The 18,388-nt window shown below is 39.4% G+C and overlaps 1 protein-coding gene across 2 annotated transcripts; it reads left to right on the top strand.

The window, feature by feature from the left end:
* The first annotated feature begins 141 nt into the window (after positions 1-141).
* On the top strand, positions 142-12,303 carry ENY2 (ENY2 transcription and export complex 2 subunit). 2 transcript variants are annotated; one of them, XM_053660949.1, is made up of 5 exons: positions 142-237; positions 1,668-1,744; positions 5,859-5,929; positions 7,186-7,260; positions 9,748-12,303. In XM_053660949.1, exons 2-5 carry the CDS (start codon positions 1,677-1,679, stop codon positions 9,822-9,824), a joined length of 291 nt encoding a protein of 96 aa, XP_053516924.1. In that variant the 5' UTR covers positions 142-237; positions 1,668-1,676; the 3' UTR covers positions 9,825-12,303. The 2 variants fall into 2 exon arrangements, with proteins under 2 accessions (XP_053516924.1, XP_053516923.1); XM_053660948.1 differs by having other exon boundaries at positions 160-309.
* The last annotated feature ends 6,085 nt before the right edge of the window (positions 12,304-18,388 follow it).

The raw sequence follows: 18,388 nt of genomic DNA, 5'->3' as shown, positions 1-18,388 counted from the left end.
AGTTGGCTGTTGCATGTTGGGCCAGGTAGTTTTCAGGGGAAACATTGCCCGTGCGGCGCGAATATTTACACTCTCTTACCCAGAGGGCTGAGCGACCAGGAGGCGGCCCGCGCTGGTTAAATTCTCACCTTATAGGCGGGGTGGCGAGACCCCGCCCCGGAAATGCGTGTTCTAGCTTTCTGTGTGCTTAGGCGCCCGAGCTACTGAGGGTCTAAGTCTGGGCAGCCGAAGAGTGTGGTAGGTAACGGTCGTCAGCGCAAGGGTCATTTCGTCGCTGGGAAGGGACGGCCCTCGCCCGCGGTGATGGTGGTGAGCTATGCCCGTGGTCCTCCGGGCCGGGACCCGGGCCCAGCCCAGGCTCCTTTCGATGTGCTGTCTTTCGTTAGCTTCCCCGACCCGCGCTCGCGGGCCTGTAGGGCTCTCCGACAGGGCGTGCTACCGGAGTTGGCCTGTAGCCAGTCCTCGCTTTGTTTTCTGGCTCCTCCCCTCCCGCCTCTCCTGCTGTCTCCGCCCTGTTCTGTTTTCCTAAAGAATGTCTGAACTGGGAGGGATCCCCTAGCGCCCTTGTTTTACCAGTGAGAAAACTGAGGTCTTGAAGAATCGACTTGTCCAAGGTCACTACCGGTATTTTAGGGGCCAGGGTTCACTCAGTGTTAAGTTCAGTATTCTAGGAATGATACTTTCTGTACCTTAGAGTTATTTTGAAAATGTTAGCCTCCACATACAAAAGCAAGCATTTTCTAGTCTTTTCTCAAACCGTCCTTTTTCCTGTTCCACCCCAGAGGGGGGGAAAAATCAACTCTGAAAACTCTCCGCCAGTCTTTGAGTTTTCGTACAGGCCAGAAGGGAGACGACAAAAGTAATGTTAGCTTGTTCCGACTTTTACAACCTAACCTTCCTCTTCTTTCTACACAATTTTGATTTTGGTTTTCCTTACTGAAAATTGAGAATTTGCCAAGTTAAGAATTCGTTTGGGATCTGTTTTCCTCTTATCCCATCAAGCTTTGGATAAAGAGCAAATGCAAGTATACTTAGCAGCTGGTTTGGTAGTTGTGATTCTGAATATATCCTAGCGAAAAAAGTAAAACACTTAAGAACCTTACCTGGAAATTTTACTTTTCACCATCAGTGCTTAATCTTTTATTTATATTTAGTTTAAATTATGGCCTCCCAGAAATTTTGAACGCAGTTAAGGTACAGAACTGATTAGCAGTCAGTTATGATACGATGTTAAAGTTTGGGGGGGGGGGGCATCTGGGGTCAAAACACTTTCCTTCATTTTCTGTCTCAGTGCCTCAGTTTCCTCATCTGTAAAATACAAATTATGTTAATAATACTTATATAAAATAATATATTCTGGGAATTAAATGAAATAAAAACAATGTGTTAGCCCAGTACCAGGCACAGTAGTGTTTAATAATCATTACAGTAATTACTATTTAAAGACTTGTTTTAACAGAGGGCATATGAGGGATGAAAATTGAATTCATCACTGTGACTTCTTGGGATGCAGTAAATGTTAAAAGTCATGACATTGTTAACACATTGTTGAAATTTATCACCCCTTTAGTGGATAGACTGCTAAACATGTTGAGATGCTTGCCTAGAGGATTTAGAAGAAATGCTCTATACGTGCTTTATATCTGAAAATACATGTTGATATTCAGGTTAGCAAGATGAACAAAGATGCGCAGATGAGAGCAGCGATTAACCAAAAGTTGATAGAAACTGGGGAAAGAGAACGGTAAGTAATAGACTGTGTGAAAAAATTACACTTAACAGCTTTAAGTTATAATCACGTCATGTGTGAGAATCTAAATATGAAGGAACAAAACTGATGTTGGTGGAAAGAATTACAAAAGATAGTGTTCAAAGCTTCAGTTCCTAACATCTATAAACAATAGTTAGGTCTGTTCAGTATTGCAAGACTTAGAGGAAAGGGGGTGATATAGAAAGATGAATGAGAGATGATTTCGTATAATAAGAAAGAAAAACATTCTCAAATAACTACAGTTGGAGAAGTAATGTCACCCAATTTTTAACAGGGAGGCTGCATAATAGAATCAGTTTTAGTTGCCAAGCTCTCTTAACCTCAGAGTAGCATACACTATTCCCACTCTGAAACATTCCTCTTTTTTCCCCTAGTCTTTTCCTACTTCTAGCTTATCTTTCACATATTAATTTAAATACTTCTTCCAGGTATTGGGTAACTCCCAAATACCTTGTTCTAGTGTAGTATTTAATCACATTGTGTTGTGAGCACCTACTTTGCTAGTTTGTGTTTTTCAATATAATCTAAGTTACCTGACAGCAGAAATACCAGTGTATGCCCATTATCACACTAAGCTCAAAATTGGCTATGTAAATATTTGAAAATGAACCAAAAAAAAGCATGAAAGTGCAAAGGAGAGGCTGAGGAATCAAGAAAGGCTTCTAGGCCCTGGCTGGTGTAGCTCAGCGGATTGAGCACGGGCCTGCGAACCATGCGATCGCGGTTCGATTCCCAGTCAGGGCACATGCCTGGGTTGCAGGTCAGTTCCCAGTGGGGGACACATGAGAGGCAACCACACACTGATGTTTCTCTCTCTCTCTTTCTCCTTTCCTTCCCCTCTCTCTGAAAATAAATAAATAAAATATTTAAAAAAAAAAAAAAAAGAAAGGCTTCTAGGAGCAGGGTGATACATTGTATGAGAGAAATAAATATAAGGAACAGGAAGAATCTTCCCACTCCACCTGGGGAATAAGCTGATCAGTTAAGGTCTCACAGAATAGTGAAAGAGCTGCTTAGCTGGGGGAGAAGGATTAGCATTTCCCTGAGCCAGTAACATAGAGAAGACAGTCTAGGCAGGTGGAATGGAATGTGCAGATTCACAGAGCTTTGTTGCAACATGATGATGTGCTGGGGAAGTGCAGAATTAAAGCTAAAGGGTACAGCTGTGTGGCTGGGCCAGTGCACCGTAGAAGTAGATTTTGGGAAAGTCAGAATTTTTTTAATTGAAAATGATAGAAACAACTTGGAAACAGGCTTAGCCAAAGGAAATATACAAGCTCATGTAACCAGAAAGTCTAGAGCTTGAAATTGCTTCAGGCACCACTGGGTTCAGGCACTCAAAAGTTACCTCCAAGAATGTCTTTCTTTTCCTCCCTCAGGTCTCCTTTCCTCTGTTGGTTTTATTCTCAGACAGGCACTCCCCACGGAGATGTGTAGTTCAAAATGTATATCCCTCTGCCCCACACCATCCTCCTCCTGGTAATTTCAGTAAAGACCTAGTGTGATTTCTGTCTTACTTAGTAATAGTAGGCCAGTGATGATCACCCCTGCCTAGGCCACATTTCCATCCCTAGAACCCTTCCCAAATTTCTTACACTGGGGTGGTGGAGGTTCATTAAGAAAGAGGGGCAGGAAAATGGATGGTGGGTTTGCAGAAACATCTGTTGATTTTATCTTTGGGTGGTGGGAGTCATTAAAAGATGAACAAAGGGGAATGACTAGATGACACTAGCACTTCAGGAACTTATTGCGGCAGTGTGGAGAGTAGACAGGAAGCGTTAGAGGTCGAGTTTAGAAGATTATATTGGGTTAAAAGTGAAAAATAGTGAAAGGAGTACTTATTCTTTTGTTTTTTAAGTAAAATCAGAAATGAGAAGGTAGAAACTAGAAAGGTATCTTGGGAAACAGAGAGGATGGTATTGCAAGTAATGAGTGTAGATTACGTGTATTTTAAATTGCTGTTTTCATTTATGCAGCTTAGTTACTGAGTTTCTACCATATGCCAGGTCCTGTTAAGGTGCTGAAGTTAAAGTAGTGAGCAAAATGAAGTTTGTTCTTTCTTGGAGCTTACATTTTCTGATGGGAGGAAACAGAAAATAAATGTCAAATATGTCAGGGAGTGATGAATTCTAAAGGGAAAACAAAGCAGAGAATAATGGGGTATGTTATTTTGGATGGGAAGAAAACAAGGCTTCATTGATTAAGAAATTAGAAGCTTATAAGCGAGATGGGAGTCTCCAAGAGCCGAAGTCCTGAGAAAGGAGATTTGGGCATTTTGAGGAGCACATGAAAACTAATGAGACTGCATAATTGGGAGAGGAAAAGAAGAGCTAAACTCAGGGCATAGCTGGGAAGAGGGCAGATCATGGGGGTCATTTAGGCTACAGTAAGACTTGATGTTTATTCTGAGTAGATTGGGAAGCCACTGGAGACTTTTGAGTAGTGGGAGGAGAATGGAAGAGTGCACAGGTAAAAAGCGGGGCGACAGGTTAGGAGGCTTTGGTAACAGTCTAGTCAAGACAAGGTGGTAGCTTGTACAGGGCAGTAATGGCAGGAGGTGAGGAAAAACACCTGGATTGCTGGTACATATTTCAAATCTGGAACCCATAGTCTTTGCTCGCGGATTAGATGTGTAGTGTTAAAAGTTGCAGTGGAGGACGCTGCCAAGGTTTCTGGCTTGAGGAACTGGAAGGATGGAGAACACGTTAAGGTGGGAGAGAGGCGTGACTTGGCTTTGGGCCCTGTTACGATTAAAAGACCTGATAAGGTGCTGAGATGAAAATGTCACGCAGTGGAGTATAGGAATATTGAAAGAGATTTGGTTTGGAATATGACATGGTTAAGCTGAGAAATTAGATGGTTTAGGTTGAAAATTGAGGATTTGTAAGAGTGGGTATGGCAGAAGAATAAGAAAGTACTGATAAGAAAATATTTTATTACATCCATGTCACAATATACACTTTTTTTAAATCACTAAGAAAAAAGAAAACCCTGTCATTTAAATTAAGGTAGGTATGCCAATTACTGAATTGTTAAAATGGGAGGAAAAGTGTTAGAGTCAATGAAATACAACTGTGATTGATGTGTAATTTACAAGGGTCATAGAAAAAAGGAGGGGAAGTTTTGGAGGTTAGAGAGGAAAAGTAATGGGGAAGTAAGAGGGCTGAAGGATAAGAATTTGTGCTCCAAAAAGGAATTTCAGAGGTGCAGCTGCTCCAAGCTCAACTAAAACCCTCCCAAAGCTGTACGGGCCACAGTGCTCCTGTCGGTGGGGAGAAGTAGCAGTAGGGTAAGAAGGCCAGATCAGAGTTTCTTGACAAGTATTTTGCCCCCATTCACTTAATTTTTTTCAAACTGATAATGAAAATGAGGCCCAGGATTTAAATGACTTTCATAGGATCATAGAACTATTTAAACTATTTCATGATAAAACTATTTCAAGATTAGGCTGTGGTTAAAGTTTTGTGACTCAAGCCCTTATTATATGAAATGTTAAAGGGACTTACCTAAGAAAAAGAAGATAAAAAATATGAACAGTGAAAGGACAGCAAACTCACAGTTACTAAGAACCACACCTAAAATAAAAACAAAGAGGACAGCTAGATCAGGAGCAGAACCATAGAAATGAAGATCAGGTGGAGGGTTAGCAACGGAGGAGTGGGAGGAGAAGGGGGGAGAAGGTACAGAAAATAAGTAGCATAGACGTTAGGTAGAAAATAGATAGGGGAGAGGTTAAGAATAGTCGGGAAAATATAGAATCTAAAAAACTTGAGACACAGGGTCATAGACTAAAGGGGGGAAATGGTGGGGGAGGGGTGTGCAGAGTGGAGGGGAGTGAAGGGGGGGGAATAGAACTGTAATGGCATAATTAATAAAAACAGCCAGAAGGGAAAAATATCACTGGAAAAAAGAGTAATTTTGGTGAACTTTGTATCTTTCACAGTGCTACTTTAAAAGATAAAACAATTGGAAAATTAAAAAAAAAAGGCAGGGAATTTATCGTCGCAGAGTTGAACCTTCAATTCAAACGTTCCTAAGATATTGTACATTGTTGTAATTTAACTTGGAAACACTTCTTTTTCAACAGCCTCAAAGAGTTGCTGAGAGCTAAATTAATTGAATGTGGCTGGAAGGATCAGTTGAAGGCACACTGTAAAGGTAACCAGTTCCATTTAGAAGATACGCCAGTTCCATTGCTCTCTGTTGGTTTGGGGTTGACTAGAAAAATTAGTAGTTTGAAGGTATATTAAGTATTAAGTACTCAGACATAATATTAAACAAATGGAAAGTCAACTCTCGTAGTGATGATTTTCTCCTCTTTGTGATAATATTTAGACCTAATTCCTAAATTTTTAGAGATTTTCTTGTGTTTCTCTTAAGCAAGGCAAGATTTTCTCTGGCTTCAAAATGTGGAATCCCATTTCAGAGTGAAATCCCACTTATTTCAAAGTGAAACATTACTTATTCCTAATATGTTTTATTTTGAAAAATTCATTTTAAAAGTTTTTAAGAGAATTCTTTTTTTTTTTAAATGTAGAATCAGAGCTTGTTAAATTGCTTAATGTTGATTGTGGATTACATATCTTACTAAGACAAGCCGCCTTACTGGCTCAGCTCTTAGTGTGATAGCATTTTGCTTATTTTCAATGATTTCCAATTGTATTGTGATGGTTTTTACAAGTAGTAATAGCAACTATTTATAACATTAGCCCTAAGAAGGCAGCGAGACAGATGAGTGAAAACAGACGTTGAGGTCGTGCAGATGCTCACTGGTAAGAGGCTAGAGCTGTGTGCCATCTCGTGTTTCGATGAGTTACTGAATTTTCATGCCCCACCTGTGAAGTGGGGGAAACACCCAGCCCATTAGATTATTGTAAATATTGAATGATATAAAGCATCCAGTGCACAATAGGGGTTCAATAAATATTAACTACTTTCCATTCTCTGTTTCTTTTGGTTCAGTCTAAGGAAAAGAAGGGAACAAAAGAGTTCTGTATTTTAATTTTGGGCTACGAAGTTATAAGTTGGACACAACTTAATTTTGTGTTGGACACAAAAGCTGCTTTCACCTCCATTTAAGAGCTAGTATGGTTGTAGTGAAGTCAGATCTGTGCAGTTGGAAGCTTCTAGCTTTTTACAAATGTTAGATTCGACCACAGTTCAGGTTCACTCTGTGATGTATTTGTTAAATTACAGGTTATTTAAATGGGAGATGAATAAGCTTTTATGATTTTATCTGGTGAATAGTTAATGTATTTAAAGTTGAACTAAATATTCATTAATAAAGAAGTGTCCTCTTTTTTTTTTAAGACCATCTGCACTCTAAAAACATGATCTTAATCCTTCCTCTATGAAAATCTTTCTTACAGATAATGATTTTAAATGATATGATTTGTTTTTTACTTTTGCATAAGAGGTAATTAAAGAAAAAGGACTAGAACACGTTACTGTTGATGACTTGGTGGCTGAAATCACACCAAAAGGCAGAGGTAAGGAATGCAAATCGCCTGGAAGGAAACATGTGCTCCAGACAAGAGTTTTTTTCTTTTGCCAAGTCAGCTTCTCTTTCTTTCTGCAAGACGGAACCACCTCTCCAGCATCATTTGGGTACTTGGTGTTTCCTCATTGGGGAAAATTACAGGTGCCTGCCTACCTCTCTAACACTGTTTTGAGTAATAGACAAGAGTTGTAAAATGGTGTTGCACTCTGAAACAGTGTACAAATCCGTTGATGTGATTGTTAAGACAGATAATTTTAAAAAGATGGGATCTTGTAGAGGCAAATAGTACCTGGAGCTAAGATTTATTAACTTTATTAGATATTGCCTGACTTCACTTAGATATTTAGTAATTCAGAATTTTACTCTTGTCCCTGAGTCATTGCTCTATCTCTTTGCTTATTAAAAATAAACAAAACTCTGTTTAGAATGTCTAATTAAGAATTTGGTAGCACCAGAACTTCATGTTCAGGGAAGCCATATTTAAGATTAACATTACAAGCATTTTCATTTCTCCCTTTAACACCTTGTTTCCAGGGAGCACAGGAAAGAAAGGAAACGTATTATCATCAATCCTACGTAATGCTTACTGTCAGGAATTACATTCTGTTGTTATCTCAGATGGAGCTACATTTTTTTTTCATTTATTTCGAAAAAGTTTAACTGGAAGCGGGTAAATTAGATGACCTATTGTTTTATAACACAGAAATAGTAAAAAGAATTTTAGTGTAAAAAGTAAATAAGTTTGAAAATAATTTTGAGACTTCTAGTTCCCCGACTGCTTACCTGCTGGGGAGGAGCTGGGGAGTCCCCTGGTCATTTCCACCATGTCTTTTGGCCTGTGTACAGTTCCAAAACCTGACCTTTCTTTATACATATTTCAGGGAAAGAAAACAGTATTTATTGCCCCCCCTTCATTTATACTTTAAAATAATTTGTCCTAACTTTGTTTTCTGTTTTTCTTCTGTAGTTTATGCTTCATTTGTTAACACTACTTAGGAACTGGTTGTATAGGAGAGAGGTGGTTCTTTGCTTCTCCTTCAGCTCTGGTGTCTTGGACATAACAGTCCCTTAGCTCCCCTACCAGAGAATGAGCAAATAAAGGAAAAAGAAGTAGAAGCTGTTCTTTTATGTTCTTAGTCTTCTTCACTGTTAAGAGTAGACACATTTTATTTTTTTAAAATATACAGCAAAGTTGACCCTTTTTTTAGTGTGCAGTTCTGAGCATTTTATACACATGTATAAATTCATTAGCCACCACTTCCATAAGACTTCTTCACATCATCCCTTTGTGTTCATTCACACCCCATCTCTGAACCCCGGGCAACAGATTTGTTCTCCATCACTGTAACTTTTATCGAAAGTGTGTTTAATATACATACTGATCCCTTTTCCAGTGGACCTGACCGGGCGGTCTTCATGTCTAGGCAGGCTTCCGTGAAGCAGTTCAGACAGTAGAGTGTCTGTCTATTTGATTGTGTACTGATTTCTAGAGTTCTTTATGGAAATACTGAACTGTATCTGAAGCTTTCCATTTCCTGCGCACACGAGCAGAAAACATTAGAAGTGTTAGTAAATGAATTCTTCCAGAGCCCTTACTTAGGAGCCAGAAAAGGAACAGTAATGTAGGTTTGTTTGCTGACGTTTAATATTAGTTAAAACCTCAAGGAGCAGGGTCTTCTTTTTTTTTTTTTCCATTTTTAATTTAATATTCTGAATAGGTAATACAGTCACGTGGTTCAAATTCAGAAAATAAAAATATGAGAAATACAGCCATTGTTGTGGCCTTTGCATCTTTGCTGAGTGAGAGTATGTGCATTTATATCTGTAAAATATTGCTAAATTACTTTCCCCAAAATGCACCAATGTACACTCGCACTATCCAGTATCAGAGTGCCATTTTTCCAGTCTCACCAACAGTGATCTTTAGCCAGTCAAATTGGTAAAATACGTTACCTGAATGTGGTTTTAATTTTCATTTCTATTGTAAGGTTTACTCCCTCTTCTGTTCAGGAACTGTGTGTTCTTTCTCTCCTGTGCTCATTCTTCTATTAGCCTGCTGATTTCTTATCAAATTGAAGAAATTGTAGAGACAGTAGCCTATTTTCTGTAAAGTGTTTTCCCAGTTTTTGTCTTTTGCCTTTGTTTACAGTGATTTTGACCAAGTTTATTAATTTGATGTTGCATTTGAATTTAATTTATCAATCTAAGGCCTTTTTCACTCCTACTTAAAAGAATTTTCCCATGTTTTCCTTTCAGTGTGCAGTGTATTTCAGTATTTGATAATTCATTCAAATAATGAGTTGCAAGTATACTTTATTTTTCAGATGTTTACCTATTTTTTAATTATAGTGTGAGGGTTGTTTATGAAATAAATTATATATTATAAATTGGTCATCTTGAATAAAGTATCAAGTCTCAAATTGACATATTTTATTTGGAATCTTCCTACTCTTACGTATTTATTTTTATATTTCAGCCCTGGTACCTGACAGTGTAAAGAAGGAGCTTCTACAAAGAATAAGAACATTCCTTGCTCAGCATGCCAGCCTTTAAGATTGAATTAGATTGTGTTGTTTTGTGGTCTTATTTCTGAAAGTAAAACTTGCCATAAATTAGGAATCGCTTTCCCAAAATAAAATCCTTTTTTGTATGATGGTATACAGTTTTCGGTAATGATGTATACATTGTATTGATTTTTTCCCTAAATGTGTTATTTTAATAAATATCTCATGAATGAGTTTGTAGTTTCCTTGGATCTTGGAATAAATGGGACTTTTCAATAACCCACCAGATTTATTAGAGAAAAAGTCAGCGAGTATTAAGTATGTACATATTTCTGTGCTAACAACTGAAGAGAAGGAAGCAGCCTCTTTGAATTGTCTAGATACGGTGTATTTCTCTTAAATCCCTATAATATTTTATAATACATGCCCCATCTTGTACTGCAGTTGTTTTATTTCTTATTTGTTACAAACTCTGAGAGTTAGGACTGAGTCTTTACTCATCTTTACGTGCCTGCCTTATTCCTCAAAGAATTTACCATCCAATTGGAAGAGAGAACATTTGCAAACTGGCTCCATTCCAAGCTCCTCTCACATACCTACTCATCTGAACTTTGAAAGCAGAAAGTCTAACTCACATCCCCACATACTAAGGTCAAGAAAGAACTTAATGGGAAATAATCTCCACCTGTAGCTTTACTCTGACATCAAGAATGCCAAATCCAATGGACTCTTGTCTATACTTACGTGACTGCTGCTGGGAACTGAGAACGTTGACCGTCCTGCCACTGGAACTGTCCTCCCAGTCCTCCCACTGGAGTTCCTTCTGTGTCTTGTGGAGTACCTCTGCTGTGTGGGACTCGAAGTAATGGTGTTTCTTAGGGCTTGCTCCTGGGCCCTCTGCCAGACTAATGTGCTTTTTCTGGGAAAATCCCACGCAACAAGTTGGACTGTGACTTCAAATACTAACAGGTTAATAAATGGTAAATTGCGTTACCAAACCAGACTTCAGCCCAGCCTCCATGCCCGTATGCCCATCTGTGGATCAGCTCCCTTGGATGTTCGTGAACCCTCTGACCACACCTAAGATAGTGACTTTTTTCCCTCCAGTAACTATCCCTACTGTGTTCCTTACCAATGTGAGCAGTACCTCCTAGCCATACATACTACCTGAGGAGTTTGTTAAAATAGTGACCTGGGAGGTAAGAGGTGTTGCACAAGATCGTGTATTCCTGACAAACTCCCAGTCAATGCTTCTGCTGGTGACGGAGGACCATTTGGAGTGTGGCAAGGTTGTTGGTCGACCACTGCCTGCCCTCTGAAGTGCCTTAGTTCAAGCCCGGTGAGTGCACTTGGCACCTCAAGTTTCCTTGCTTTAGCTGCTCCATGCATCCTCTAGTATGTCTTCCACACTTAGGCCTAAGTGACCTTACTAAAATTCATCTTCCATTCTTGAAACTACTCAGTGGCTCCTGGTCTGCAGAGTAAAATTAGAGCCATAGCACCTAAGCCCTCTTGATCAGACATCTACTTTTTCTAGTTAACGGAGTTCCCAAAAGTATCAAGTTGATTTATCCTACTCGGCTTTCAAAATTCTACCTGAGTTACGTTTTTGGTTTGTTTTTTTTTTTATTTTTTTATTTTTATGTATTGATTTTAGAGAGGTAGGGAGAGAGATGTGGGTTGGTTGCCCCACTTATTTATGCATTCATTGGTTAATTCTTGTATGTGCCCTTCTGAGGATTGAACCTGCAACCTTGGCATACTGCCTGTGTTATTAAAACATTCTAACATTTCTATTTGATTTAAATTTTCCACTGCTGTTTTTCTATCAAAAGCAGTTGTGCATAATTTCCCTTCAACTCAATAGTTCTAGAACTTTGCATGCATTTCCTGGAGGGGAAGGAACGTAACATTTTTCCTCTATGATACTGATTTGTGGGTGAATGGACAAAATAAATGAACATTATAGAAGCACAAAAGTGAAAATATCATTGGTTTGAGAACGAGGCTTCACATTAATTTTTGGATCATGTTCCAGAAATATGATTTTGATGAATTTAAGTGTAGTCTTGGAACAAACTGGTCTAAACTATGTAAAACGTTAAACCTAAGACACACAAACCTGCCCTCCAATTTTTTTTGTTTCATAAAGCAATAAAGTTAAATGGTAGTTATATTCATGATTCTGCTACCCATTATCAAAGAAAATGGTACGAAATGTTAAATTTTAACAGGTAGTTTTTATTTCATAGTGCTGTATGTAAAAGGAAACCAAAAATTACTTACAGAGATTACTATTTTAATAGTTCAGAACAAAATATAAGAAAGGGAAAGATGGAAATAGTTTGAGATGGGACAAAAAATAATTGAGGTGGGTATAATAGCAATCAAAATACTAAAGAGCATAGCTTGAAAACGATAATGCCAAGAAGACCCCTGTCATCTCTAGGATTTTTTTTTTTGAGATCTTCAAAATGTAGTTTGCATCTTGAACTATTGATATCTTTCCAATAAACCAACTTTGTGAACACGTTGACTCACATCACTGATTTACCTTAACCAGGAATCCATTCTTTAAAAATCCTGCACCGTTTCACGTTCAGTGTTGGAAATACTATGAGGTTGTTACGGGACTGCATTGGGTGTGTAAAATACTAATTAGGGTTAGTATAAGCTTTTTGTGTACAGGGTTAAAGAAGACCCAACTAAATTATTTAGGTAATCACTTTGCTTTGGCATACAACTGTATCATTTGGTTGAGCAGTGCCAAGCTAGGGCCTGCTGATGCAGGGGACTGGTAATTGGATATGGGACCTTTCATAACTCGATAACAGTCTCCATCGAACTCGAGAGAATTGTGACAGCTGCTCAGTAGCCGATGCTGGAAACAATCCAATGTGCGCACTTGTGTTTTAACCCTTCTTGTAAATTGCCGTCTCAGGTTACTCAGTGACTTCCTAAAACCCTTCATATTTACTGTTTAAAACCACGCAAGGTCACTGGATGAATCCTCCAAGAAAACTAACAGGTACAACCAAATGATTTGAGTTCTACTCTCATCTGTGACACTGACTTATTAGGTAAGGCTGCCTCTTCTGCCTCAGTTTTCTCATCTGCATAATAGACCTGATAATGCTGAACTGACAAGAATTAATTTAAAAACTAAATACTATTAATAGAATAATCATAAAAAGCAATATAGATCCATTTTTCTTCTAGAAGAACTCTAGAATTATGTGTTTACTCTCTGCTTTCCAGATTTATACAGACATATAAATTACACTTATGTGGAAAAGAACTGCTTTTATTTTCTGGGAATTTCTAGATAAAATTAATTACCATAAGAATTACTTCAAAAATAAAGGTTACCTACATTATTTGGTTGGAACAGAATAAATACTACTATTATAGAACTAAGCAGGGAGGATTGAAATTATCTCATCATTTTCACCCACATTTTACACAGTTCATGTCACAGAGGAGTTTATCTTCTGATCCTACTTGGCTTTGATAAATCCTCCTATTTATCTTTTTGGTACATTTGTCTTTGATCCTAAGTGAATAATGGAGTTAATTCTTGGTACACTCTTTTAAATGAATTAATAAATAAATGAGACTGAGGAAAGAAATTTGGCATGTGTCTGCTTCCTGCAGACTTCAAATTACACTTGGCTATTCTGCTGTTCGCCACCAGAGGGCACTGTAAGCCTGCATGTTGGTCCTCTCTGGGGCTCTGAATGCAGTGTGTCCTCTTCCTAGGCCCAAGTCCAGCTCCGGCCAGGCAGCGTTTTCACGGTGTAAAGGTTATGGAATTAAAACTTAATTGTGAAGACCTCAGACTGTGTTGCTGTTATAAACTAAGATGAAGCTACAGTGCGATGCAGATATTATTAGGACAGTTTTTAGAAACCAATTCACTAATGCAAGAAGCAAGTTAATTTAAATCGAGTACACTGTACACTGTGACTAAAATATTTCTATGTCAGTTACCTTATCAAAAGATAAAAGAGTAAATTCCCAATAAAAAGTGAAAGGAAATAATTTCCAGCATCTGTACTGCTGTTCTTTTATAGACGACCCTTTTAAAGGCATAATATTCATATATTCCTTTTTCATACTCTGTCACTTTGTTTCTTTTAGCAAGTGTAGAGAATTATGTAGCACTAAAACCGTGTGGACATTCAGTGGATGTTAGGTTATCATGACAATGGTGAAGAAAGGCAATAAGTGAAAGTAGATAGAACCTCTACTCGTGGTATAATGTTGCTCATAAAATAGTTGTAAGCACAAGAGCAGGTGCCAGTATTTACCACATCCATAAAGTCCTTTGGCTTGGTGCCTGGGATCACCAGAAGTAAGTGGAGATAAATGGCTTTCAATTACTGTATACCTTCTCATTCCAAAAGTGCTTGTTGAGGGCACACCTTTGAAAATTTATTCTTCCTAGACAGCCACCTACATGGGCTTCATCAGTTGTAAGAGGCACAAAGCAGAACAACTGAAAGAGAGAGGTCCCTTAAACCGCAGCCTGTCTGATGTGGGGGTGATTTAGGTAGCAATTCACATTGTGTACTTTGGGGAGCATTCGGTTTGGCTAAACTAATTTGTGGGCAAGCGCTCTAGTTAATCTTCATTAGGCACTTACGTGTTCTATGACCATTGCCCACGCAACTCCCATCAGCTATGGATGCTGGGGGGATAATAAAGTACAAGAAATACAGACACCCTACTTAGGAGGTGCAGCATAAAGTCAACATTACGGTCAAGGACCTCGTAAGTCTGTATACATATGCGCTGCACTTTTCTCCCAGCATCGGTGCTCACAAAATAGTCTTGTGTGTGGGACCTGGCTTCCACATTTGCCCTAGCCATCGGGCTTTCAGCAAACATAGCTCCTGAAAAAGCACAGGTGTATCCCCAGCCAGCTGTGTTTCCTATGTCTCTTACACATTTTCCCCCTTTAGAGAGATTGCAGAGACCTCCAGTGGACTACTGACCCCTTTTCATTGTTCTTCCCCCTCCTCATGTTCTCGCCTCCTCCCTTACCCATTTAGATTTGATGGTTTATGATTAGAACTTCCTTACAATTACCTTCAGCTTGTCTTCCCCTCCCCCCGCAAGGTCCATTCCGGTTTAAACCTCACTACTCCGAGGGCTACTCTCTGTACGCACTGGATCGCCAGAACCTTGTGAGGGAAAATCGTACAGCCCTTCTGACGAGTGCTGTTCTAAAATAACACCTACCACATTCCGAAAAAAAATTGCATAACTTGTCAAAAATGTTATTGTCACAAAAGACCAAAAATGAAGAGAGAAAAAAGGCTTAGGTTGAGAACTGTCTAGGCTGAAAAAGAAGAAAGAGACCGTATTTAAAGTTTTGTGTCCTCCTTGATCTATGCACAAAACACAGCCATTAAGAACATTATCGAGACAGTCGGAAATTTTTAATCATGGGCTGTGCAGCATAAAGTCAAAGTTATGGTCAAGGACTTTATAAGGCCTTATATAGGGCTTTATACGTCCTTAAAACTGTTATCGGTGTTTTAAATTTCCTGAGTGGCATGTTTGTACTGAGAGGAAGACCTCGTTTCATGTTGAAGTACTATCGGTAAAGGGTCACATTGTAACTAACTCTTAAGTGGTTCAACAACAACAAAAAGTATGCACCGAAATATCGAGAGAGAGAAAGGTGGGAAATGTCGGCTAAGGGAAGGGTGCATAGATGCTTATTGCAAAGAGATCTAACATTTTTCAGATTTAAAGGAAGCAATGGTCACAAGTCTCAGATGAACACTTTTCGCTGCCCAAGAACTCCACCACACTTCTCCAGCACGCACACTTCCTCACTCCCCCCAGTGCCCGTGCCACACTGCTCCCCCGGACCAACGCCCCTACTTCGTGCTTCATTGAGGAGCCGCAGTGGTCCCACCGGAAAGACCCCAGCATCGAAACTGAAGCCTTCTTCTCCTGAGACATGGTCTTCTTCTCCTGCGTTGCATTCTACAAAGCTGTCCTGCTGCCTGCTCACTCTTGGCTGCCTCTCTCAGTCTCTGGCTGGCCCTCCAGCTGCTGGAGTTCCTCAGCTGCCAAGCGCTTGACCTTGTCTCTTCGCTCTCTGCATAGGAGGTTAGTCTCTGTGCACTTGGGCAGTCAGGCGAAACCTATACATTCTTTCTCAGAGCAGCGTATTTAAATGCACAAAGTAAAATTCTTAGAATTACACAGGAATCTACATTAAAATATAATTATAAAAATTATTCAAAATTAAGGCATAGTATTTATTGTTATTAACACAAAAGTAAGGTGGTGCACTTCAAATATAGGCAAGTTTCAAATCCTATGTTATTATTGAAAAATGTTATTTTGAAATTACTTCCAAACTTGCATAACAACATTAAATTGTAGGGTGGTGTTTACCAGGGCCACAGTTGGAAATTCTGTGAACTTCAAGTTTGGGTTTTCATGGCTATAAGTACTGAGAAACTTCATTGGCTAAGATTTATAAATGGATAAACCATTTTCATTCAAGGTGTCCCAAACTTGAATGGTCGAGAACTGTCTTTTCTTTCAAAAGAATTAAAGCAACTGCCTTAATTCAAATAAGAACTTATGCCTTGTTCTCTGGGAAAGGCAGTAAACCACTTGATAGAGGAGTATCATATTGTTGTCCTTTTTCTTGACTATTGTTGAAATGCAGCAATTCAGGGGAATCGTCAGAGGATAATAGCGATACGTTTTATGGCTGTTGGCAAGCCTTCTCCCAGGACTGTAAAAATAGTCTTAATTCCTGCAGCTTGTATATGTGAAAAACAAGAAAAAGAAGTTCAACATCATGGGGCGCTTCCTTGTCCATGAAGATAGCAATAGTGGATATATTCCTAAGTCATGTAAAGCGTATAATGCTTTTTTTCCACTTGCAGTTTTATTTGGAAAAATAATTTTTCAAAAGGACAGCAAGGGAACAACTTTTCAGCATTTCCAATATGTCAACAACTTTGGTAGTTTCCAAAAGAGACTCACAGAACAGGAATTCTTCCAGGCATATACCAAGGGGCCTGGTCGGGCTGCCTGCCAGTTCCTCCCTTGCTTGTTTCAAATGTTAAGACTTCTGATAATTCTGTAATATATCAAATGTTTGATGTGAAAGCCTTCATAAATCTATGTCGGTTCACAACCCAGGGAGTTGCCCACATGAAATCGCAGGCTGACTCCCCTACATGAAAGGCAAGAGAGACAAGAAGAAAGACGCAGACCAGTCCAGGTTGGCAAGTGGCAGGTTGAATAAGCCGGGAAGCGGACAGAACGCTTGTGTTTGGTGACAGCAAGATGAGCGGATTTCCAGACCTACCCACCAGAATTGTAAAGGTTTATATAGAGGCCTTAGTTGGGTTCAGTCACATATTCAGACAAAAACAAAAACAAACAAACAGCCCAGCAGCTGGGTGTTTCTTTGAAAAGGTTAGCTGGACCACGCCACACTTCAATACTCTACAGTAGGCTCGCATAGCCTCCGAGTCACGTCTGTGATCTCGTGACATCTGTCCAGCCTCCTGTCACCTCTCTGTCCTCCTATCTTCTACCACCTGCGTGGTCTCTCCTCTGGGCCACTCTGGTGCCCACACTCCAGACACAGCGGCCACACTGCTCTCCCTCCCCAGAATGCACTTCTCACAGATGTACGAGTGGCTGAAGTTTCGCTGCAGACCTTCAGATCCTTACTCAAAATTCAACTGCATGTCAACTTCCTGGTCATCCTGTCTAAAGCTTCATCACACTCAACACACACACACACAGACTTGTTGTAGTCTTCCCTGCTTTACTTCTTTTCTTTCAAGCATGTATTACTTTCTGATATAGCATTTACAGGGTCTGGCACAAATAATGCCTCTGTTTTATTACAAAATCATAAGCATGTAATTCTGTGACATAACAATATCACACTCAAGCATGCCATATGATATCTTAGGTGAAATGTTCAAATTAAAGCTATAAATTATTACACCCATATTATTACCCTACCAACCACACTCAAGCAGGCATTACTTCTGCTGGACCCTGTATTTTACTCATTTATCTTGTTTATTGTCTATCTTCACTAAGAATATAAGTTTCTCAAGGACAGAGATTTTTTTAAAAAATTGCTGTCATATTCTTAATGCCTAGGACAGTGAATATTTGTTTAAGGCAAATTGGTGCCTTGTACATACCTCATTTTGTTATCTCTTTCACAATCAGGTCTAGATTTAAAATCAGCTCCAGTAGGTCTTCCAAGATCCGTAAGTGAATTCCGTGTTCCTTCTAGTTCTGCAAAAGTTCCTCCTGACTCCTTATCACTTTCTACACTGCTTTTACCTCGAGGGATCCCTCAAGGTAAACGCTGTCTCTTTTTCCACCACAAAGGCAGCCAGGACCAGCTATGTAACTGTGAGAGCCACACACCCTGAAAATGGGGATCCCTCCTTCCAAAACCGGGGAGGGTGTCAAGAAGGTGAGAGCAGAGCATGGCAACCCGCGTGGGGTCCTAGGAGGCAGCACAGGTCACATACCCATGATGCTGGTGGCCCCACAGGTGAGGTGCGTTAGGGCTCCATACTTTTTAAACTTACAAAAAAA

This window comes from Artibeus jamaicensis, unplaced genomic scaffold, assembly GCF_021234435.1.
Source record: "Artibeus jamaicensis isolate MK-2021 breed Jamaican fruit bat unplaced genomic scaffold, CSHL_Jam_final scaffold_916, whole genome shotgun sequence".
In the NCBI taxonomy this organism is placed as follows: Eukaryota; Metazoa; Chordata; class Mammalia; order Chiroptera; family Phyllostomidae; genus Artibeus; species Artibeus jamaicensis.
Note: the sequence above shows the minus strand (reverse complement) of the source record. Positions and strands in the feature narration are given on the sequence as shown.

Coding starts and splice junctions, on each gene's coding strand:
- ENY2 (XM_053660948.1), top strand. Junction 5,930..7,185: donor GTTGAAGGCACACTGTAAAG/GTAACCAGTTCC, acceptor CTTTTGCATAAG/AGGTAATTAAAGAAAAAGGA. Junction 7,261..9,747: donor AATCACACCAAAAGGCAGAG/GTAAGGAATGCA, acceptor TTTATATTTCAG/CCCTGGTACCTGACAGTGTA.